Genomic DNA, 23,604 nt, shown 5'->3' with positions numbered 1-23,604 from the left:
ATATATATATATATATATATATATATATATATGTCTGTCTGTCTGTCCATCTATCTATCTATACATCTATCCATTTACCTACCTGTCTATCTATCTGTCTGTCTGTCCGTCTATCTATCCATCCATCCATTTACCTACCTGTCTATCTGTCTGTCTATCTACCCACCCATCTATCTATCTATCTATCCATTCATTTATCTATTAATTTACTATATTAGAAATTAAATTATTTAGAATTAGAAATTAAACATCTTGGAATTATTATGAAAATCATTTTGGCCTCGTGGACCCCCTTTGAAGGGACCCCAAAGGTGCCTTGTCTCTAAGCAGAAGTAGGCCATAGGGTGCCCTTTCCCTGAAAGTTCTCCTGAGAGACTTTGATGACCCCAAGGTCACTTTCAGTCTCTCCACTACAGGATGCTTAGATTCCAGGGCCTGTATCCTGCCCTCCCATGACTCACAAGATTGGCCTCTCTTGTGGGGCTTACAGATCATGGCCTTTCCACACTGTTAGAGATGGTTTTTGTGTGCTGCAGTTGTCAAAGTCATATCCCGGCTGCTGAGCTTTGTCTCCAAACTCTACTCCTGTCTGGCAGGGTCTGGCAGAGCTTGTAGCCCTCCAGCCTGGTCTGCAAGGATCCAGGTGGGTCACCTCCACGAGGCACCATCAGGAAAGCAATCCAACCATGTCCCATGAATCTGTACAGGAAGAACCTGTGACTTCATCAGTGCTTAGGGTCACATAGCTAGAAACCATCAAGGGTGGAAATGAACCCAGGCGTTCCTGAGTACCTCCTCTACCACATTGCCTCCACATTCCCCCATGCCTTTTGGGGGCGTGTTGGGGCTATGATTTCACTGGTCTCAGGAACTCCAGGTGGAGAGATTTCCTCCGCCACTACAGACCGGGCACTCCACTAGACTGGGAGCTTTTGTCTTTCTTTGGATCTCCAGCTTGCTGTGGGGCCCGGCATACAAGAAGTACTTGTTGACTGATTGACTACAGCCAATGGTCAGTCTGAGAGAGTAACGTGGGCCCCTGAGAGGCTGACTTGTCCAAGGTCACATAGTCAGAGGCAGGTCTTTCCAACTCCAAGGCCACCTCTCTCTCCTCTGAGATCACCTGACAAAATTTCCACTTCCCATCAAAGCCTATTGTCCATGCTCACCTTCCATCCCAGACCAAATCTTAAAATTCAGAATTATAGCCTTGAAGCCTAGGGATTTGAGTGGTCTTGGGAGAGATCCAGACCAAGCAGAAAGACCAGAAGATCTGGACTGGAATCCTAGCTCTGCTACCTTTGTAACCCTGGGCAAAACAAAACCCCTCCCCTACCTGAGCCTCAGTTTCCCCCTCTGCCAAATTCAGGGATTAGATTCAATGGCCTCAAAGGTCCCTTCCTGCTCTAAGGAGCTTAGGTAAAACCTTGGGCACCCAAAGTCCCTTTTCCTGGGTCTCAGTTTCCTGTACTATAAACTGAGGGAGTTACGTTGGACAATCTCTAAGGCCTCTTTCCAGCTCTAGATCTGTGGTCCCATACGTGAACTGTGGCCTGAGTCCATGGAACACACAGGATGGGAACATTTGAGAACCATGCGCATAGAGATGGTCATTAAATCCATGGTCACTTCCCATCACTGGGTCTCAGTTTCCTTCTTTGTCAGATGACTGGGTTGGTCTCAACAGTCTCTAAAGGTCCTTCTAGGGCTAGAGCTAGAAGTCTATCATCCTATTTCTTTCAACTCAGGAGAAGTTTCGGGAAAGAGAACCCTATGGCCTATTTCTGCTAGGCCACAATCCTGTGGCAAACAGTTCCCTCTCATTCACAGAAAGGTCTGACTTGCCAAGGCCCGACATAGTGAGCCGTCACACTATTAATGTTGTCAGCCACCCCACCTCTCCCCCAGCCCTCCAGCCAGCAACAATGGAACCTATTTGAGACTAAGCTCAGTTGGTGAATTCCACCCTCCCCACCATTATCTAACAGCTTAGTCACTCATAGAATTAGTCATATTCAGACATGTAAAGTCTCCCGAGTATCCCCTCTGAGTAATAGCTATTGTCACCAGGTGTATGGAAATGTCAGGGCCTCCCTGACAGCCAGGAGCTCTGGGGCTGACCTCAGCCAAAGGCCCAAGAGGGCTTGGATGGGGGGGGGGGTGCCCTGGTGCTCTGGGGTGTATAGGTGGATGGAGTGGCTGCTTCCTGGTATATGAAGGGCTATGGGAAGCCCCTCCCTTCTACTTTACCTCCTACTTGGGGAAGCCAATCACTCTGCCTGGATGTCCACTGTCCCCTTTGGCAGGAGACTGAAATAGCCGGTCTCTTAAATGGCCCACAGACTACCAGAGGGGAAAGGGATGGGAAAGGGTACACCTGGCTCAACTCATTCATTTTACAAATGAGGAAACTGTGGCTCAGAGAGCTATTGTGATAGACTTAGGATCTAAGAAAAAGGAGCCTCCTAGACCATGTCCTGACTCCCTCCTCCTCTTTACCTCTTTACTATATTAAGTCTAAAGTCTTGATTCCGACATTCAAGGCCCTTCCCAATCTGGCTTCAACTTACCTTATCATTCCACCTGCCCTCCCCACCCCCATCCCCAAGATACAATCTGCTAGAGGCAGGGACTATTTTCTTTTCCTCTTTCTGTCCCCATGGTTTAGCATGGCCTAGCCAGACACCCTTCTCTCCTGCTTCTCCTCCTCCCTCTCTGACCACTCCTTCTCTGCCTCCTTAGTGGGATCCTCTTCCAGATCAGGCCTTGGAACCATAGGTGGCCCTGGGGCTTTGTCCTGGGCCCTCTTCTCTTCTCCTTCTAGACCACTTCCCTTGGAGCTCACATTCATGACCATCTCTATGCTGATGATGCTCAGATGTTCCCATCCTGTGTGTTCCATGAACTCAGAGCCCAGGACACCTAGCAAAGTGCCTTGCTCAGAGTGGGCCTCAGCAAACTGTTCTTGAATGGAATTGAATTTTTAATGGCCCTTATTAATGAAAATCCATTTTGCCATAAAGGCTAAGGAGAAAGAACAGTCAAGTCTTTTGTGGGGAAAACTGGCCTTCTTTAACCTTTCTCTTTTGGGGACAGCTTTGGCAGCCACACCTGGCAGACACACTCTTTTCTTAATCAGCATTTGAATTCAGGGTTTGGAGGTTGGGCCATGTAGGAATTCCAGGCTGGGCCTCCCAGCCCCTTCCTTAGTCCTTCCTCCAGTGCTGAGTTCCACAGGAGGCCAAAGGCCCTCTATGTGCCATTTACACTAATGAGGAGTGGGGGCAAGAAGCAGCTAGAGAAATATTTGTAGACTGACTACTTGATCACTTATTACTCTCTGCAAAAACTTTACCTTCCCTTGCCCCCCTTGTCTTCCTACCCTCTCTCGTCAGTGCTTCTAGCCCCACCATTCCCCAGGGTCTAGAATGGACTTGTCTCTTCCAGTTCCAGTCTGTAAATGTCCCTTACTTCCATCAAAGGGCAAGGGGGTTCTCATGAAGCCTCCTCTTCAGGGAAGCACCTACCTCTGGTTGTAAGGACCACGTGAGGTAAAGAGCTTAGCACAGAATCTGGCACATAGTAGGTACTCAATAAGTGCTTCTTTCCCTCTCTCCGGTCTTTCCTCCCTCTCCTTTTCTTCCTCACTTCCTCCCTCCATCCCCCTTCCCTCCCTCTTCCTTCCTTCCTTCCTCCCTCTCCCTGTTTCTTCATTCCTTCCTTCTTTCCTCCCTCCCTCCCTTTCTTCCTTCTTTCCTCCTTTCCTTCCTTCCCTCCTTCCCTTCCTCTCACCCCACCCACTGGCTGAGGCAGGAAGAGGTCAGGCCTTGAAGGACATCCAGGTTAAGGAGAGAGGTCACAGGGCCTGCAGCTCATTCATACTAAGGGATGGGTCACTGGTGCCTAGCAGGGCCTTTCCCCTGAGTTGCTTGGGGCTGGGGAAGGATTGGATTAATTGGTCTTAAGAGTTTCCTCTGGCCAGAAGGCTGCTGGTATATGTTTAACAATGGGCTCTCCAAAAATGTGGGCAAACAGCAGTTCTCTGTTTAATCTGCATGATTAACTTTTTCTCTACCACTTTCATAAATCCAGATTATCAACAAAAAAAGCATCTTGTCCATTGTGACTGATGTACAGAGATTGCCTGAACATTTTACAATCAGCTCTGCAAACCAACCAAATTAGCTTCCAGCCTGCCCTACTTCAGGGTCTTTCCAGCTCCAAAACAATATTCCCGTGAATCTTGGAACAGAGGATGTCAGAGCTGAAAGGGCCCTAAGCAAACAAAGAAGAGTTGGGACCTCTACCCATTCTCTCAACTGAGCAAACTAAGGCCTAGGTGGCCACACAGTTGGCAAGATGAAGATTCAAACTCGGTCCTGTGACTTCAATATTTATGGTACTCTCCAAAAGGCTAGGAGGAAAATGTCTTCAAATAAGCAATCTCAAGGCCGAAACCACAGCCACTGAGCTACAACCATCAAGCCTCCTGAAAGTTTCCTGTCTCCTCAGCTTCTTGGTGAACAGCCCCTCTGGGAGCCCAAGGCAGAGAGCCACATGCCGCCAACTGGGAGAGGGAATATAGATGTCTCTGAAAAGAGCTATTCAAGTTACCTTACCTTGAATTCACCACAGGCAATACATTTCTTTAGTTCTTTTGTTCCATTTAAATTCATTTTCAGGTTGATTAAACTCATGAGAGGCAGTGCATGGAAGATGCCCATTTCTACAGATAAGGAAACTGAGGCTCAGGAGTGGGCCTATAAATGTTAGACTGAAACCCAGGCCTTCTGATGTCAATAACGGGGCTTTCTCCCACTTCTTCATAAGTGACTCAAATATTCAATAAATTAACTTTTGAGACATCCTGCATGTCTATATATAGGTCAGGCAACCTAGAAATGTGCCCACACAACCAAGGCCTAAAAAAAAAATCAAGGGATAGGGACTGAATCTGTGATTTCATTCTTAGAGGGAACTCCCAGATTAAAAGAAACAAACAAATTCTCTTCTTTCAGGATCTCCTGGGGGCAATAGTAGGTTAAGTAACTTACCCAAGGTTACCAAGTCAGCATGTATCAAGACTTGAACCCAGGTTTTCCCGATCAAGAGGCTAGCTAGCTTGCTATCCTCTTCTGCAAAACAAATCAGACAGGGCCTAAAAGAAATCAGGCCACAGATGCGATAGGCCAATTCGGGAATTGTTTGGGATGTGAAAGCATCTAGAGTGAGATTTAATAAATGCCTATTTATTGGATGCTCAACTGTGGTGGGGGCTGGGAGAGATTCAGATCTTCCATGAGACATGGTTCCTGCCCTCAAGGAGCTCACAGCCTAGCAGAGAGAGAAGATACAAAGAAAGGTAATTGTAGTACACAATGTTGCATGACAAACACATTCCAGAGGCATGTTGTTTCCTGACCCCATTTGATGTTTCCTTGGCAAATATACTGGAATGGTTTGCCATATTTCCTTCTCCAGCTGATTTGACAGATGAGGAAACTGAGATAAACAGGGTAAAGTGACTTGCCCAGGGTCACACAGCTAAGAAGAGTCTGAGGGAGACCACTACAAATAGGGGGATCAAGGAAGACTTCCCAGGAGGGGGCATTTGAATTTGGCTTTAAAAATCGGGAAAGGGAAAGGGGAGCCATGTCAGGAGGCCCCACAGATGTCGGGAGATTGGGGAGGGAGCAGAGTGGAATCCAATTCAACTTAAGAGGAAGAGGTGGTGAAAATTAGTCTTTGTTAAGATTGGAAATGTAGGTAGGGGCAACATTGTAAGGGGCCTTGAATGCCAGGAAAATGAATTTCAACTTTAAATAAGAAGCCATTAAGACTTTTGAGGAGAGGTGGAATAAAGAAAACACCATGGCAAACTGTCTAGCTCCCCCAGAGGAGAAAGGCAGTGAAGCTTGGTGGATAAAGCTCTGGGTCTGGAACCAGAAGGCTTGGGTTCCAACCCTATCTCTGATGCTGGATGACTGTGGACAAGTCACATCATCTCCCTGGGCCTCAGTTTCTCCCTCTGTAAAATGGGGAGAGGGGTTGTACTAGATATCTTCTGGGGCCCCTTCTAGCTCTTACTTCTATGACCCTATTCCCTCATGATACTGACAACAAACTACTTATGAATGGTGGAGGGAGGAGAGCAGAAAGGAGCTCATCTGAGTAAGCCTAGTGGTCAGGGACTCTGTTTCTTACCTCATACTTCTGTGGGGAGACCCTAGGCTGGTCACTGAGAGGGAAGAGGAGGCTCTATGAGGGCACCAAGAAAATGACGTTTGGAGTCAGAAGACCTAGGTTCGAATCCCGACTCTACCACTTAAAACCTGGGTGGCCTTGGACAAATTCTTTACTTTCTTTATCTTTAAAATGGGGAAGACTGGGGTGGCTAGGTGGCACAGTGAATAGAGTACCGGCCCTGGAGTCAGAAGGACCTGAGTTCAAATCCAGCCTCAGACACTTAACACAAACTATAGCTGTGTGACCTTGGGCGAGTCACTTAACCCCAATTGCCCTGCCTTGCCCCCTCCAAAAAAAAAAGGAAAAAATAAAATAAAATGAGGAAGGTCTGAGGTTCCTTTTAGCTCTAAAATCCTGTGGTCCTACATCATTTCAAAGCCTCAGTTTCCTCCTCTGTGGGATGGGGATAATATTAGTTGTACTAACTTCCTCAATGGACTGTTAAAAGACAAGTCAGTCAATAAACATTTATCAAGCCTGTACTTTGTGCCCAGGCACTGTGTTAAGTATTCTGTGAGTATGGAAATGCCAGGGGAGCTGATGATGGAAATGATAGCCCTTTTCCCCTTTAAAGAACTGGTAAAAAAAAAAGAGTCTTATTTATCCCAATTTGTTTAAGTTGTTGTCTCTCCCCAAGGCAGGAGAATGACGAATATGATCTATATGTCCCTTCCAGTGGTCTATGTTTGGATGCCTGTTCTCATTCCCTTCCATATTGTCTTAGCCACCCATTCTACTTTCCCATTCTGGGCAGAACAATCCACTTCTGGAAAAGAGAGGGCTTTCCATTGATTGGGGAATGGCTTAACAAATGGGAGTACACAAATGGGATGGCATATGACTTCACAGTAAGAAAAAAAGAATAGGAAGGATGCAGAGAAGGATGAGAAGACTTCTATGAACTGACACAGAATGAAGGCAGCAGAAACAGCCAAACATTCCAACACAATGACTCCAGCCATGTCAAGGGAAGGAACGATCAACTGAAACTGAGTACTGTAAAATTATCCTGACCAAGCTTGGCCTTGAGAAGAATTGAAAAAATACACATCCTTCCCCCCTCTGTAGAGGGGGAGAACTATGAGTATAAAATATGGCAGCTACTATGAGGTTCAATTCATGTGTTGGTTAGTTTAGCTGAATTGCTTTATGTGGATCTGGAATCGGAAGAATTTGGGTCAAATTCTCCCCTGGAAGCCTACTACCTGTTTGACCTCTGGTCAATCACCTTACTTCCCTGGGCCTCAGTTTCCGCATTCCAAAAATGAGAGGGGTGAATAAGTCTTTCTAGCCCTATAACTATGATCCTATGTATGACTTTGGGCAAGTCACTTATGTTCTCTGGGACTCACTTTCCTCCTCTATAAAATGAGGCACCTGAGCTGCATGGCCTCTGAGGCCCCTTCTAGCTCAACAGCTGTGATCTTATATGTGACCATGGGCACTCAGTCAACAAGCATTTATGAAGAACTTATTCTGTTCCAGCACCAAGTAAAGAACTGGGAATATAAAGAAGCAGAGAAAGAAAGACAGTCCTTGACACTCCTTGAAGGAGTTTATATTCTAATTGGGGAAGAGAACACATAAAAAGAAGGTAAAAGGGGAGGGCAGTTACAGGAACCCAGAAGGGATAGGAGAGAGGGAGTCTGGAGTACAGCCTGGAGAGGAATGAGACAGTGGCTGGCCTAGGCCCCCCGTTCAAATGGGAGTTCTGTCACGAGTCCTCCAGTCTGTGGGAGAGGTCTTAGGGACAGAGGGTACTTCTAAAAAGTCAGTTTACCTCCCTGAGCCTCAGTGTCTCCTCTGTCCTCTTTTGGAAGCTCAACCCCAACTCTTTTTTGGGGGGAGGGGCTTTTTTGGAGGGGCAATTGGGGTTAAGTGACTTGCCCAAAGTCATATGGCTAGTTGTGACAACCCCAACTCTTAATGCAGCTCAAGGTAAAATTAGCTTTTCTGGCACCCCCATCCCACTACTGACTCCCACTGAGCTTGCAGTCCACTGAAACCCCCAGATCCTTTTCAGAAAACCTGCTGCCTATCCATGCCTGCCTCCCCCATGTTATATTTGAGGAGTTGATCTTTTGTACCCAAGTACAAGACAACATTTAGCCCGAGTGAATTTCATTTTTATCAGACACAGCCCATTGCTTCCCCAACCTTGTCAAGATTCTCATGGATCCTCTCTCTGACACACAGGTTCCCCACCTCTGATTCTAATGTTCTAGGCCACAGGCTCCCCACTCCTTACTCTAGTGTTAGCTCTCCCTGTCAGCTGTGTATCATACACAAATATGATGAGCCTACCATCTGTACTTTCGTCCCAGTCATGGATAAAACTATTAGACAGTACAGGATCAAGCATAGATCCCTAGAGATCTCTACTGTAGACCTCTTGCCACTTTGAGCCAGAACCACTAACATTTGCTCTTTTTTTTTTTTTTGCTTTTTTCAGGGGGGTAAGGTAGGGCAATTGGGCTTAAGTGACTTGCCCAAGGTCACACGGCTAGTTTTGTGTTAGGTGTCTGAGGCCGGATTTGAAGTCAGGTCTTCCTGACTCTATTCACTGCACCACCTAGCCACCCCCATCACTCTTTTAGTTCCAGCCATCTGAGAATCCACCTAATTGCATTACTTTCTTACCGAATCATTTCACAGAAATATAAAAACCAAAGATATCAGTTAAACTGTAAAAAACAAAGCAACCAGAATGAGGGCGATTCTACACTTGCTTGATGTGGCCATGCTGGAATGTACCATGGCCAATCCCAGAGCACCACAGCCTCTGCCAGATGAGTTCCATGTTTCTGACCACATGTATTCACTAGATGACCCTGGCCAAAGTCCCTTTAGGCCACACAGGAAGTACAGGTCAACTCAACGTCAAGGTGTTTCCAAAGAACAACCACTATCAAAAGAGGGGAATGGGCTGCTTTGGGAGGTGGGAGGTCCCAATCATTAGTGGCCTTCAGGTAGAGACTGGCTGGGCACATTTCAGATAGGATTTGTGTTTGGCCCTCTGAGTTTCCGTGATTCTGAGACCCTTGATTAATCCAATTCAATCAACCTCTATTAAATGCCTACTATGTGCTGGACACTGTGCTAAGCTCTGGGATACAAAAAGAAGCAAAGGACAACCCCTGTCCACAGGGAGCTTACAATCTAATATGTAGAGGATGAACTAAGAGAGGGAAGGTATTGGAGAAGGCTCCCTGTAGGAAGTGGGGTTTTAGGTGGAACTTAAAGGAAGTCAGGGAGAGCAGTGGTCAAGGCTGAGGAGGGAGAGAGCTGCAGTAATAGAGGTGTGTGGTGAAAAGGGTCTGCACCAGGGTTGGGGCATGGTCAGAGGACTGAAGGAAGTGTATTGGAGAGATGTTGGCAAAGGTGAAATCACCAGGCCTTGGCAACAGCTTGGATCTGGGAGGTGAGAGATGGTGAGCAGTCCAGGACAATGCCTAGGTTGTGAGCCTCAGGAACTAGGAAGATGACGGGACCCTCTACAGTAACAGGGAAGGAGCAGAGGGGAGGATTTGGGGAAAACATAATGAATTTGGGTTTGGACAGATTGATGTCTATTGGGCATCTCATTAAAGATGTCTACTGGACATTCAGCTTGAGATGTCTGAAAGTCAGTTGGAGATGTGGTTTCAAAGAGATTGGGGCAGAAAAGGGAGAGTCATTAAATCCATGAGAGCTGATGAGATCCCCAAGTGACATAGAGTAGACAGAGATGAGAAGAGGGCCCAGGTCAGAGCCCTGAGGGACAGCTCCAGTTAGAAGGCATGAACGGGAGGACTCATAGCTAAGGAAAGTCAGGAGTGAGGGGAGGAGAGGATGATCAGAGGTGTGGTAGAGGAGAATGAAGATGGAGAAAAGGCCATTGGATTGGGCAGCTAAGAGATCACTGGTAACTTTGGAGATCAATTTTGATGGAATGAGGAGTCAGGTTGTAAGGGGAAAAAAAGAGAGTGAGAGAAGAGAAAGTGGAGGCACCTTGTGTAGATGGAGGCACCTAGTGTAGATGGAGGCACCTAGTGTAGACGGAGGCACCTAGTGTAGGGTAGATGGAGGCGCCTAGTGTAGACAGTCCTTTGGAGGAGTTTAGCCACAAAGGGCAGAAGAGATCCAGGCTCATTAGTCAGCAGGGATGGAAGGGGAAATGGAGGGGGAGACATGGGCATGTTTGTTGGAAGTAGGCAGGGGGCTGGCCAGTGGACAGGGAGAGATTGAGAGTGGCAATGATAGAGAAAGGGGTCAGTGGGTTGGAGGAGACAGTATAGAATGGGATCGTTTGAACAACTACTCCCAGATAGTGTCAACCATTCATGGCCCACCATATCCAGTGTCCAATTGTTAGACTCAAAGACTCTTGAGCTGAAAGGAGTCTTATAGATAATCTAATGCAGGGCTAGGGAACCTGCAGCCTTGAGGTCACATGTGCCCTCTAAGAACTCAAGTGCAGCCCTTAACTGAACCCACAGGATGGCACTTATGGCCTCGAGGCCGCAGGTGCCCCACCCTGATCCAATCTAACTCCATTTTACAGAGGAGAAAAATGGGTCTCAGAGAGAAGTGGTTTGCTCTTGGGGTCACCCAGGTGACAGACTAAAAAGGTAGAGAAGTATAAGCAAGATAACCGGGCCAGAAAACCAGTTCTCCTGACTCCCAGGCCAGAGTATTCTTTATGCTGACCCTAGACCCTATCTCCAGGCTTTCTGTATATAATATGCAGAACCTCAGAACCCTAAAAAGCAACCAAACAAAAAGCTTTGTGGCATCTTTTTTCCCATGGCTTTAGGTTCTGCCCTCTGGGGCCATGCAGGACAGGCCCAATCTCATTTCTTAGACTAGAAAGACCTTCCAGAACAACTGGCTTGCCCTCACCTTGAGCCCTTCTCTTCTCCAGCCTAAGAGGCCCAGTTCCATAGGCTTCTCATCTTCTGTATGGCCTGATCCCCTCACTATCCTTGGCCGCCTTCCTCTGGACGTGCTCCAGTCTGGCAGTGCCCTTTCTCCAATGTGGTGCCCAGAAGGGAAAGCAGACAGAGCTCCAGATGGGGCCTAATGCAATGCCTCCAAGTGGTCAGCTGCCCTACAGTGGCCAGACCAGAGATTCAAGCATACACACAGGCTCACATGAAACTGGCAACAATTTCAAATTCTCTGTCAAAGGCATTCTTTGCCATTGGGTAATGCGGGCCCCCTGAGGTACAATGTCTTTGGAAAGGAAGAGAGGTTTCTGAGCAGCTGCTGCTGCTGTCAGAGCCCCTTATCCAAAGTCCATGCCAAATGGGGCCCTGCCAAGAGACCATCTCCCTCTCCCCAGACCACCCTTCTCTCTGGCACTGGGCAATGGCCCAGAATGGGGCTGCATTCAGGGAGACAGTTATGGCTGTCATTTCTTCAATACTTCAGGGATGGTAAAGCTCTTTTCTCACAAAGCTTCTGGATAATAGGTCTGCTGAGAATGAATCCCCCCATTTTTCAGGCATGGAAAGTGAGTTTTTGAGGCTCAATGTCAGTGTGAGGATCAAGAACCTGGATTTTCTGACTTCATCCAAGCTTAAAGCTCTTGAGGCAACATTAGCAGACCTGTCAGTGAGGTCAATAAATAGGGCCTTGCACTCCAAATCAAAACCCACCTCTGACGTTTACTAGCTGTGTGACCTTGGGCAAATCACTTTCCCTCTCTGCAAAAAAGATGAGCCTGGACTCAATGGCCTGGAAGGGCCTTTCCATTCCTACCGTGTTTCCCTGATAATAAGACCTATCCCGAAAATAAGCCCTCCCCTTACTGTGTAAGATTCCTCTAAAATAAGCCCTCCCCCGAAAATAAGCCCTATTTAGATTGCTACTGTAGTGAAGGTGATCCCCTGCGCTACACGCTACATTACAGTACCCTCTGTATGCACCATCCCCCCACCCCGTGAAATGCATGCCGCGCTCCGAGCTGCATCCAATCAGAGCTGCAGCAGTGAGCGCATCATCCTGTTCTTCCCCAGTGATTTGCTTATTGAATAAAGGTACATTTTTTTGTTCACATTTACCTGTTTATTAAAATTGCTGTCAATGTTCATTAAAATAAGCCCTCCCCTGAAAATAAGCCCTCTGGTGTTTTTCTGTCCAAAAAAAATTTAATAAGACAGTGTCTTATTATCGGGGAAACACGGTAGGTCTAGGATGCTGCTGAGGTCAATACCATTTCAGGTCCCTTCAGCAATCAGCAGAACAGGCCCTCCCAATGGAGGGCTAAAAAGTATGCAGACAGGGGAATGATGGAACATCAGATCTGGAACCTCTGAGATTATTTAGTCTAACACCTTCACAGTGGGGAATTGACTCACTCACCCAAGGCTACACAACTATGAAGGGCCAGATGCAATACTCATATCAAGTCTTCTGCCAAAGTCTCTGGCATGGTGAAATGCTTCAATATCAGAATCCAACATGGATGTGATGTCAAAGAAAAATTTGTATTAACCATCTACATTGCTGCTATACCCAAAGGACCACTGGGCCTATCCACTGTCTCTACAGCTGAAACCTCAGGAATACTCTTCTTCCTGAGTTCAAATCCAGCCTCAGATCCTTGTTATGTGACCCTGAGCAAGTCACTTAACCTTATTTGCCTCAGTTTCCTCATCTGTAAAATGAACTAGAGAAGGAAATGGCAGACCACTCCAGGATCTCTGCCAAGAAAACCCCAAATGGGGTCACAAAGAATTGGACGTGACTGAACAACAAAGCATGTAATAGATGTTTTTTTTTTTTCCATTCACTCACTTACTCATCCATCCATTCATCCATCCATCCATTCCTTCCCTCCTGAATTCCAATGCACAGTTCTTTCCCCAAATGGTCCATTACATTGCAGAGTCCTCCTGCCTTCTTCAGTCACTTTGCTTCCCCTGGTAGACACTTAATAAAAAAAACTCAAGGTGTTTGAAAAGGACATCCCTCACTCCCCAACCAAAGGGGACAGTGGTCCAGATAGCGGCAGGTCAAGGACAGATTTCTGAGTAGGCTACAGTGCAGTCGTCAACTGTCAGAACTCCTGTCAGGTTCTCTCTCGGGAATGAGAGGCTCCTGGGGGACCAAGGCCCTAGGTCCTGCTTAGATCTTTGAGGCCAAAAGCCTGCAGTGGCCCTGCCCAAGTCATAGCTGTTCTGAATGCCTGCAAATCCCCAAGGCCTAGCACCTAGCTCCTGGGTGCTTGGGGAAGGTTGAATTAAACCAGGAAGAGGCAACTTAGGGAAGGAGAGACTGTGATATAGACTTTGCACAATGATCTTGGGTATTCGTGGCCCAATAGTTATTTAGCAGCTATGGCAACCAGAAGGTACCTTGAAGGTCATCTATTCAAGCCCTTCCTTTGACAGGTGAGCAAACCAAGGCCCCAAGAGGGCAGGGGACTTGCTTGTTCAAGGTCAAATCCTAGTCATTATGGTCCCAGTGAGTGAGGGGCAGGGCTGCAGGCTAGGCCAAGACCATGAGTTTCTGGAGGTCACTCAGCGTGGCCAATGCACCAGCTGGCTCTTTCACACATGCATTCACCCAGGCAGTCACATGCCCACATTCCACCACATACTTAGAAATCTCCACAGAGACAATGATGCTCTCCCATGTGATCACACACACACACACATTGCCTGCACACACACCCCTCCCCCATATCTGTGTATGGCTGTACAGGCAGCCACCCACTCCCATATTCACACGTACAAACACTGGCACCCAAATGAACCACAAAGGATCACAGAATTTGGTGTCAGAAGGGACCTGAGAGGTCATCTAAATCTACTCATTCTACAGAAGAGGTAAATAAGATCCAAAAAGAGGAAGGAATTCACCCTGGAGGGAGTGGAGCTGAGATTTGAACCCGGCTCTTTTGACCCCACACCTCCAGGGCTCCTTCTGCTATGCCACGATGTCCAGGGGTCCTGGCACACATTGTATGTCCTTTCAAAGCCCTAACAATAGCTAAATGACCTGAAAGTAATTTGGCATGTACATATGTATAGGAAACACATGTATGCACATTTCTCCACATGAGCACACACATGGATATATTCAAACACATACACAGCCATTCTATCAACACTTATTTGCCCTTGAGGGAGTTACAATCTATTGGGTAAAACATCATGTATACAATTAAGTCAACATGCACTATATTGGACTGGATTTTAAATTCCCCTGGTACACACAACTCCCTGGTCACACAACTTCTTTGTTGCGTAGAGCACTGAGAAGTTAAGTGACTTGTCCAGGGTCACATAGGCAGGACTTGAAGTCAGGCTTTCCTGGCTCCAAGGCCAGCTCTCTATTCACTACACTTGGCATAATAATAACAGTAATAATAACAATAAAAAGAATCTAGCATATCTAGCATTTCTATAGTGTTTTAAGGTTTGCAAAGGTCTTTACATAAAGTATGCTGTAGGGAACAGGGTCGTAGATTTGGACAGTAAGACTTAGATCATATCCCAGACACACACTAACTATAGGACATTGGGCAAGTCATTTGTTTTCTTGGTGCCTCAGTTTCCTCATATGTAAAATGATGGGGGGAGGTGATTCAATGGCCTCTATGTCCCTTCTAAGTCTGGTTTTATGATAATAGAGGGGTATTAGCAACTTGGGGGATCTCTCTTGAAGGGATTGAGGGGTAACTAGAGGCAGAGGGCAGTCTTCCAGGCATACATACAAAGACACAGAGGTAGGAGATGAGACATAGTATATGGAAAACAGCCAATGGGCTAGTTTAGCGGGAGTGAAGAGAATGTGGGGTGAAATCAGTCAAGAACATTAGACCAGAGTCAGATTGCAAGGGCTTTAAATGGCGAGCAGAAGAGTATGGATTTTATCTTGAAGGCAATGGGGAGCCATCAGAGTTGGAGGAGTGGCAGTGCCCGGATCTGATCTGCCTTTTAAGAACATCACTTTGGCACTATGGAGGATGGACTTTGGAGGGGAAGAACCCAGAGGCAGGAGGCTCACTGTAGCCCAGGAGAGAGCTGACAAGGGCCTAGGGTGGTGGCTCTGTGAGAGGAGAGCCGGGGATGGATGCTGGGAAAGTCCAATCTGCCAGAATGCCCCGGTTCCACTCATCCAAACATCCACATTCCCACGCTGCACACGGGCATCCAGGCACACATATAATGCAAATATACATGCACACATTCACAGGCAACCCCTCCCCCTCAAAAAAAGTTGAATGAAAACGCCCCCTCCCTGGCTCTGTTGTTCCTGAATTCCCCAGTTCCAGCGATTCCACGAGTGGCCAGGGGTGGGGGTGGGGGAATTCCCATTGCAGGCCTGGGTCTCCCCTCCAGATACCCACAGACACCAAGCCCAGGCTGGGTTCAGGATCTGTGCCAGGGCCTGAAGCTCCCCAGCCTGCCTCTTTCTTACCGGCTAGTGTCCCTTTGTTCTGGGTTTAACTTCTTCCACGCCAGACTGGGACCGCTAATTCTGCCTCTCCCCTCCCCAAATCCCAAGTACTTGGACCCTCGGCCCGCTGCATAACAACAGAGGCTGCCCCCAGCCCACCCTCCTTTTCTCATCCAACTAATCAGCTGCAAGGATTGCGAGCTGAAAGAACCTCGATGATCAGCCAGCCCAACCCCCGCATGATTATAATAACAATAAATCCCCTTCCGTTGGCACTTCAAGGCTTTCCTCCAAACAGCCAGGGAGTTTGGGGAGGGCGACGATGGTTACTCTCCTTTGGCAGAGCAGGAAGCTGAGGCCCAGAGGGGAAGTGACATGCCCAAGGTCACACTGCTAGAAGCAGCGGCGTTGGGATGGGGGGACAAGCCCCCCTGCCTCCCCCTCTGGGGCACTCGGCAAGGCTGCTCTGAGGCTGCCTCTGCCTCCCTCCGTGCACTCGCTGGAGTGGGGGTGACTCAGTGCCCTCCCCCGGGGCCCTGCCCCCGCCCCCCTGACCTCCCCTGGCCCGGCTCGCCCACCGGCTTTAGCCGGCCCGGGCCTCGAGGAGCGGAAAATGGCTCCGGTGGCCGCTGGCGGCCTTGGAGGAGGCGGATGCGGGAGCGGAAGAGGAGGAGGAAGCCTGAACTCCCTGCACTCACCATTCCTGGGCCACTCCGCAGCCACTGCATGGTCCCTTCCCTTGTCTTCTTTTGTGGCCGCCGCCGCCGCTGCCGCTGAGCCCCGAGTCCCGACTGGCAGAGATCGCGCTGCCGGCGGAAGCGGGAGGCACGATCTGGGCGAGCTGGCGGGCGGGGGAGCACCCCCCCCATCCCATCCTGGCCTTTCGTCCGGGACAGCTCTCCCCCACCCCCACCCGGCCACACTGGCAGGGCTAGAAGGGGCGCTTGTGGGATGGGGAAACTGAGGCCCAGAGAAGCCAAGGGACCTGCCCAAGGTCACACACCTACGAAGCTTCGGTCACTGGATTGCGGCCAAATTCCCAAGCAGTGGAACCTGGGGGGACGGGAGTAAAGGAGAAGAAAGGATCCCATAAAAAGGGGGCACATGGGGGAACCTTTTCCCCTGGAACTGTTTGACCTTAAACTAGTCACTTAATATTGGTCATTCAACAAGGATTTGTTAAAGCCCACCACTCTTCAAGCACCTTGCTTGTTACTCCAAGGTTATGGAGACAAAAATCCAACAATCCCTGTCCTCCAAGTTACATGATAAGTCATTTCTGTAGTATGTTAAAGTTTGCAAAGCACTGTCCCATATTAAACCTGACTTGTCCATGACAGCAAAACCAAGTTAAGTGCTATGATTATTCCCATTTTGCAGATGAGGAAACTGAGGCAGACAGCATTGTTAAGTGACTTGCCCAGAGTCATACAACTAAGAAGTGTCTGAAGTGGAATTTGAGCTCAGGTCCACCTTAACTCTAAGCCAGATACTCTCCAAGGCACTATGCCACCAGCAGCCTATCCAGGACACAAGAGCTGAATCATCACTTAACACCTGATAGCTGTATTCAGAGTCAGCAAGCTATAGGATACTGGGTCTGGAATCAAGGTGTGGGGTCCAATCCTGCTTCTGTGGCTACCTATGTGACCCTGGGACAAGTCACTTACCTGTCTGAGCCTGTTTCCCCTTTTGTAAAATAAGGTTAGGCCAGCTGGCCTCTAAAGTCCCTTCCAACTCTAAAATCTCTGATACTACGTAAGGAGGAGGACAGGAGTAGAGCAGAGGAATCCTTGATTAATTTAAAGTGTTCTCCAATCATTTTCCTTTGTTCAGAGGCATCAAAGGAGCACCTCTATATTGAATGTGAGTAAGTTTAAGTATACACCTAAGGGCACCATACTGTTCAGACATTTGGACTGACAGACTGAAAATCAGTCATTCCTACCAATGGCCTGTAAAAGTAAGTGTCTAGCTTTCTCTCCCTTGTGCTTTCCTCCCATCTCCCTCTTAGACAGATTTCATCAGAATATCAAAATGTTGCCTGGATCACACCCCCACATTCAGTTACCTTCTGGGGGCTGTTGATGCCCTGTATGCCTCTTTCATGCATTTTCAGTACCTGTTTATGAACTCTGTGAGTTTTTTGCATCTTCAGCATTGCTGTGAGGCAAAATAAAGGCTGTCCTACACTTACAATGCACCTGTTATCTTGAGTATTTCTACAGGCCCAAGATATTCTCCAGAAATAACTCCAGGTGAGGACAAAGAAAGATGAAATTAGCCTCTTAAGGTCAGCCCCCAGATAGAACTCAGTCTGTGGACCTTGGAAGGAGGTGTCCTGGGTGTGCATGGAGGGAAACATTTGCCTGGGGCTCTGCCACTATTTCCTCCTCTTTAAAACTGGGCTTGGGAGTGGATGGGGGGAGGGCAAGGAGGTGGACTAGATCGGTCTACCATAAGCTCCTTCAGGAAAGGAGTTGTTTGTTTTTGACTGTGTCATTTATGCTGTTTAGATTTTCCTACTCGTGCTACATCGGCACAGTCCCTTCCCTAGCTGGAGGTTTGGAGCTAACATTCTAAAACAAGGAGAGTCTTCTTCTTAGAGGCTATACATGCCCCTTTCCACTCAAGTATTTTGCAAACTACACTAAAGTATTTCAAGGATGGGTAATTTCGTAGGCACTGGGAGTCTCTCTGCCAGGGCAATTCCCAATCTCTCTGTAATTTGGCTTTTGAAAGGTAAGATGATGAAAAATCCATCACTCTCCAGCCAGCCTGGTGAGAAACATCTCCGAACTCAGCTAGGCTAGTCATCATTGGATACCAGGCATACATCCAGGTCTTCACTGGCCGATACCCAAAGTCTTTCCAACTTGGTAGGTCCTGTCTGAGCTAGGCTCCACTGTCATAGGCTCAGACAACCTTGGGTCACCTTCATGCCATGGGGAGGTTTTGGAAAGAAGAAAGGAGAACCAAAACACTTAGGAATATGGACATCAGCTTGGCAAAGATCATGAAATGGATAATGATAATTGTTGGAGGGGATGTGGAAGGACAGGCACACTACTGCATAGTTTATGGACCAATTTGGAACTATGCCCAAAAAAGTCACTAAACAATACATGCCCTTTGACCCAGTGATGCTGCTACTAGGCCTATACTCCAAAAAGATCAAAGAAAGAAGGAAAGGTCCTATATGTAAAAAATATGTATAGCAACATTTTTAATAGTAGCAAAGAACTGGAAGAAAAGTGGGTATCCAGCAATTGAGGAATGGCTCAACAAATTTTGGTATATGTGAATGTAATAGAGTATTATTGTGTCATAAGAAATGACAAAAGATAAAAGGTGATACTACAAACAAAATAGGAGAGCAAGGAATAGTTTACCTGTCAGATATATGAAGAACAGAAGAATTTGTGACCAAACAAGAGCTAGAGAACATTATGAAATGCAAAATGGATAATTTTGATAACATTAAATTGAAAAATTTTTGCACAAAGCCAATGCAACCAAGATTAGAAGGGAAGCAGAAAGCTGGGAAACTTTTTACAGCCAGTGTCTCTGATAAAGGCCTCATTTCTAAAATATATAGAGAACTGAGCCAAATTCATAAGAATACAAGTCATCCTCCAATTGATAAATGGCCAAAGGATTTGAACAAGCAGCTTTCAGATGAAGAAATTAAAGCTATCTACAGTCATATGAAAAACTGCTCTAAATCACTATTGATTAAAGAAATATAAATTAAAACAACTCTGAGGTACCACTTCACACTTATCATATTGGCTAACATGACAAAACAGGAAAATGATAAAGGCTGGAGAAGATATGGGAAAATTGGAACACTAATGCATTGTTGGTGGAGTTGTGAACTGATCCACCCATTCTGAAGACCAATTTGGAACCATGCCCAAAGGGCTATAAAACTGTGCATACCCTTTAATCCAGCAATACCACTACTTAGGTCTATATCCCAAAGAGATCATAAAAAAGTGAAAAGGACCCACGTGTACAAAAATATTTATACTAGATCATTATGTGGTGGCCAAGAATTGGAAATTGCCCATCAAGTGGGGAACAGCTGAACAAGTTGTGGCATATGAATGTAATGGAATATTATTGTGCTATAAGAAATGATAAGCAGGCAGACTTCAGAAAAACCTGGAAACGCTTACATGAACTGGTGCTAAGTGAAGTGAGCAAAACCAGGAGAACACTGTACACAGTAACAGCCACAGTGTGCAATGACCAACTTTGTTAGAAGACTTAGCTCTTCTGAGCAATGTTCCAAGACGATTCCAGAAGACTCATGATGGAAAATACTAGCCACATCCAGAGAAAGAGCTATGGAATCTGAATGCAGACTGAAGCAGGCTGTTTTCTTTCTCTTTTTTTCCTTTCTCGTGGTTTATCCCATTGCTTCTGATTCTTCCTTCACAACACGACTCATGTGGAAATATATTTAATATGATTGTACATGTATAACCTACATCGGATTGAATGTTGTCTTGGGGAAGGGGGAGGAGGAGAGGGAAAAATTTAGAACTCAAAATCTTATAAAAGTGAATGTTGAGGGGCGGCCAGTTAGCACAGCGAGTAAGAGCACCAGCTCCAGTGTTGGGATGACCTGGGGTTCAAATCCGGGCTCAGACACTTAGCACCACACCCAGAAATAACTGGCCATGTAACCTTGATAAGGTTACTTAACCCCGATTGCTTAAAAAAAAAAAGTGAATGTTGAAAACTAAAAATAAAATAAAATTACAAAAGGAATGGATTGAAAGAAATCTGGAAAAATTTTTATCAGCTGATGCAGAATGAAGCGAGGAGAACCAGGAGAAAAATTTCTACAGTGATATTAAGCAACAGTGAGAGACTATGAAACTCCCATAGTAATTGCTCTAGAGGCCAGATGATAAAGCATGGTTCCTAACTCTTAGCAGAGACATGACGAACCAGAGGGGTAAAATGAGACATTTTCTGACGGGGCAAAGGAAAATGATTTTGCCTCTAGAAATGATAGAATGAAAATGACTAATCAATAGGTGATTCCCAAGATAAGTAAGGAGATAGTCAGAGAGTTGCCCTAGATGAATTCAAGTCACCTGGCCCTTGGGACTTGAACTGGAAGATGTGATGGCTGAACTACTGTCGCTGATATTTGAAAGATCATGGAAAACAAAAGAGGTTCCATGGGACTGGAGAAGAACAAATACTATCCTAATTTTCAAGAATGGTAAGAGGATAGAACCTGCAAACTCTAGGCCAGTGAGCTTGACTGTGATTGCTGGGACAATTCTCCAAAAGATGAGTAAAGAGATTTCTGTTTTTTTTTTCTTTTAATGCTTTATTAACTTCTGATTTACATCATTCGTTTCCACCAGATTTTGAGTTACAAATTTTCTCCCCATTTTTCCCCTACCCACCACCCCAAAATAGCAGTCCCACAGGGTATCCCCTCCTCCAATATGCCCTCTCCCATATTTTCTCCCATACCCCTTTCGACTTTTCCAGTGGATCTCTATGCCTCAGTGCCTATATATCTTATTTCCCAATTACATGTAAGATGGTACTAATAATAGGATATTTATATATCTATATACATACACACATATACATACATACATATTTGAATATTTGATTTTAAAACTTTGAATTCCAGATTCATTCCCTTCCTCCCTTGTCACCCACCCTTACTGGGAAGATAAGCAGTTCAGTATATATTGTATATGTGCGGCTAATGCAAAACAATAACATAGTAGATATATTGTAAAAGACTGACTATATTTCCCCTCCTTTCCCACCTCCCACTTGTTCTATTCTCTACTTTGATCCTGTCCCTTTTCAAAAGTGGGTGCTGCCAACTTCCCTCCCCTTCCCAGCCTGCCCTCTCTTCCATCATCCCCCCTGTCATCCCCTTCCCCCCCCCTACTCTCCTGGAGGGTGAGATCCCCTATTTAGTGTGTATTTCACTCCCTCCTCAAGCCAAATTCAATGGGAATAAGGTTGACCCATTCCCTTTTGCCTTCCTATTCTTCCGCTCCATTGTAACCATTTTCCCTTGACATGCAGATACAAGAAGCAAGAGAAGCATGAGAAGGTAAACAGGGGAAAGAAATCATAAGGAACTTATCAAAGTTGAACTATTAACATTCCTACATGGAAAAACAATAATTGTAACTGATGAAACTTTTCTCAGTAGTTGAAGGGGATAGGAAAAAAAAATATATATATGTCTATATATGAGGGTATATGGGCATATGAATACATATGTGAATGTGTGTATATACATTTACAGGTATACATAGATAGAGGGCACAGGGCCAATTTAACAGGAAGGGATGATACTTAAAAGGTGAAATTAAGAGATGAGAGGAATAATGAGAGGAGATGGGGAGAGACAGAATGGGGTAAACTCTCTCATATAGAAGAGATATCTAAATATTTAGAAAAGGAAGCATTGGGCCAGCTAGGTAGTGCTGCAGTGAATAGAGCACTAGACCTGGAGTCAGGAGGACCTGAGTTCAAATCCAGCCTCAGACACTTAACACTTACTAGCCTTGTGACCTTGGGCAAGTCACAATTCCCCTGCCCTCCCCCCTCCAAAAAAGCAAATAAATATAAAAAAAGGAAAAGAAAAGGAAGCATTGATTACAAAGAACCAGCTTGGCTTCATAAGAATAGGCATTTCCTTTTTTGACAGGATTACTAAGCTGGTAAATGAGGGGAATGCCAGAGAGAGTGTTTATACTTAGATTTTAGCAAAGGTCTGGATAAAGTACTCATATTATTCTTGTTGGGAAGATGGAATGAAATCGATTCCAAAACGACTGGCTGGTCAAACTCAATGGTTCCATCTCAAAGTGGTAGGAGGTCTGCAGTGGAGTGCCTCAGGGATTTGTGATTGACCCTGGGATAAAAGTACAGATGGCAGGCTCATCACATTTGCATATGACACACAGCTGAGAAGGAGAGCTAACATACTAGATGTCAGAGGGAGGATTCATGAGGATCTTGACAGGCTGGGGAAGGGATAGACTGCATCTGATAAAAATGAAATGCACTAGGGCTAAATGTAGTCTTGCATTTGGGTACAAAAGATCAACTCCCCAAATATAAGTTGGGGGCGAGGAGCAGCTATGTGGCACAGTGAATAGATCAGTGGCCCTGGAGTCAGGAGGACCTGAGTTCAAATCCGGCCTCAGACACTTAATACTTACTAGCCGTGTGACCTTGGGCAAGTCACCTAACCCCAATTGCCCTGCCTTTCCCCTCCAAAAAGCAAAAAAAAAAAAGTTGGGGGAGACAGGCATGGATAGCCAGCAGGTATTCTGAAAAGGCTCTGGGGGTTTCAGTGGACTGCAAGCTCAGAGGGAGCCAGCACTGGGATGGGGGTGCCAAAAAAGCTAATTTTACCTTGAGCTGCATAGAGAGAGGCCTAGCTTTTAGGGAGAGGGAACAATCCCACTGTCCTCTGTCCTTCTCAGACCTCATCTGGAGCCTAAGAGTGTTTGGTTCTGGGCACCAGGCTTTAAGAAGGGCTCTGATCAGCTGGAGGGTTCCAAGGGAACAAGGGGCTTATTTCATGGCAGATGGCAGGGCTATGGGCAAGGCACCCCACAGTGACAAGGAGGGAAGGGAAGGAAGTTTGTGGAACAGGGGAGGAAAAGTAGCCAGCCAGCAATGGCTTGGCCATATCGCTATTCCTAAAGCTTGGAGATTTTCCCCTTGACGTTCCGGAGGGTATGTGGAAAGAGCCAGTGGAGAGAAAAAAAATGAGGATTACATCCTAGAGGAGTCTAGTCCTCTAATTAAAAAAAAATACAACCAACTCTTATCTTTTTTTCTTTCCTCCCCAATCAAATGGAATAATGTATATAAAGTGTCCAGTAACCACAAAGTGCTATAGAGATATGAGTTATGATTCCCCCTCCTTCCTGTCTCTTCTTCATTCCTTTCCTC

The 23,604-nt window shown here is 46.2% G+C and overlaps 1 protein-coding gene across 7 annotated transcripts in view; it reads right to left on the bottom strand.

Moving 5' to 3' along the window:
- Positions 1-23,604, bottom strand: part of ARHGEF9 (Cdc42 guanine nucleotide exchange factor 9) — a 270,712-nt gene that overhangs the window by 141,758 nt on the left and 105,350 nt on the right. Inside the window, exon 1 of one of the 7 annotated variants that reach the window (XM_069108285.1) lies at positions 16,335-16,493. The exons of 5 other annotated variants lie outside the window; for them this stretch is intronic. In XM_069108285.1, coding sequence (XP_068964386.1) covers positions 16,335-16,364 — 30 coding nt within the window. In that variant the 5' untranslated portion in view covers positions 16,365-16,493. Of the gene's footprint in view, positions 1-15,657; positions 15,774-16,334; positions 16,494-23,604 lie in introns of those variants that run through there. One more of the 7 variants, XM_069108289.1, reaches the window with a different exon arrangement.

The sequence above is a fragment of the Petaurus breviceps genome, unplaced genomic scaffold (assembly GCF_028583685.1).
Source record: "Petaurus breviceps papuanus isolate PSGF00001 unplaced genomic scaffold, PetGlider_PUasm1.0 90339, whole genome shotgun sequence".
Taxonomy (NCBI): domain Eukaryota; kingdom Metazoa; phylum Chordata; class Mammalia; order Diprotodontia; family Petauridae; genus Petaurus; species Petaurus breviceps.
Note: the sequence above shows the minus strand (reverse complement) of the source record. Positions and strands in the feature narration are given on the sequence as shown.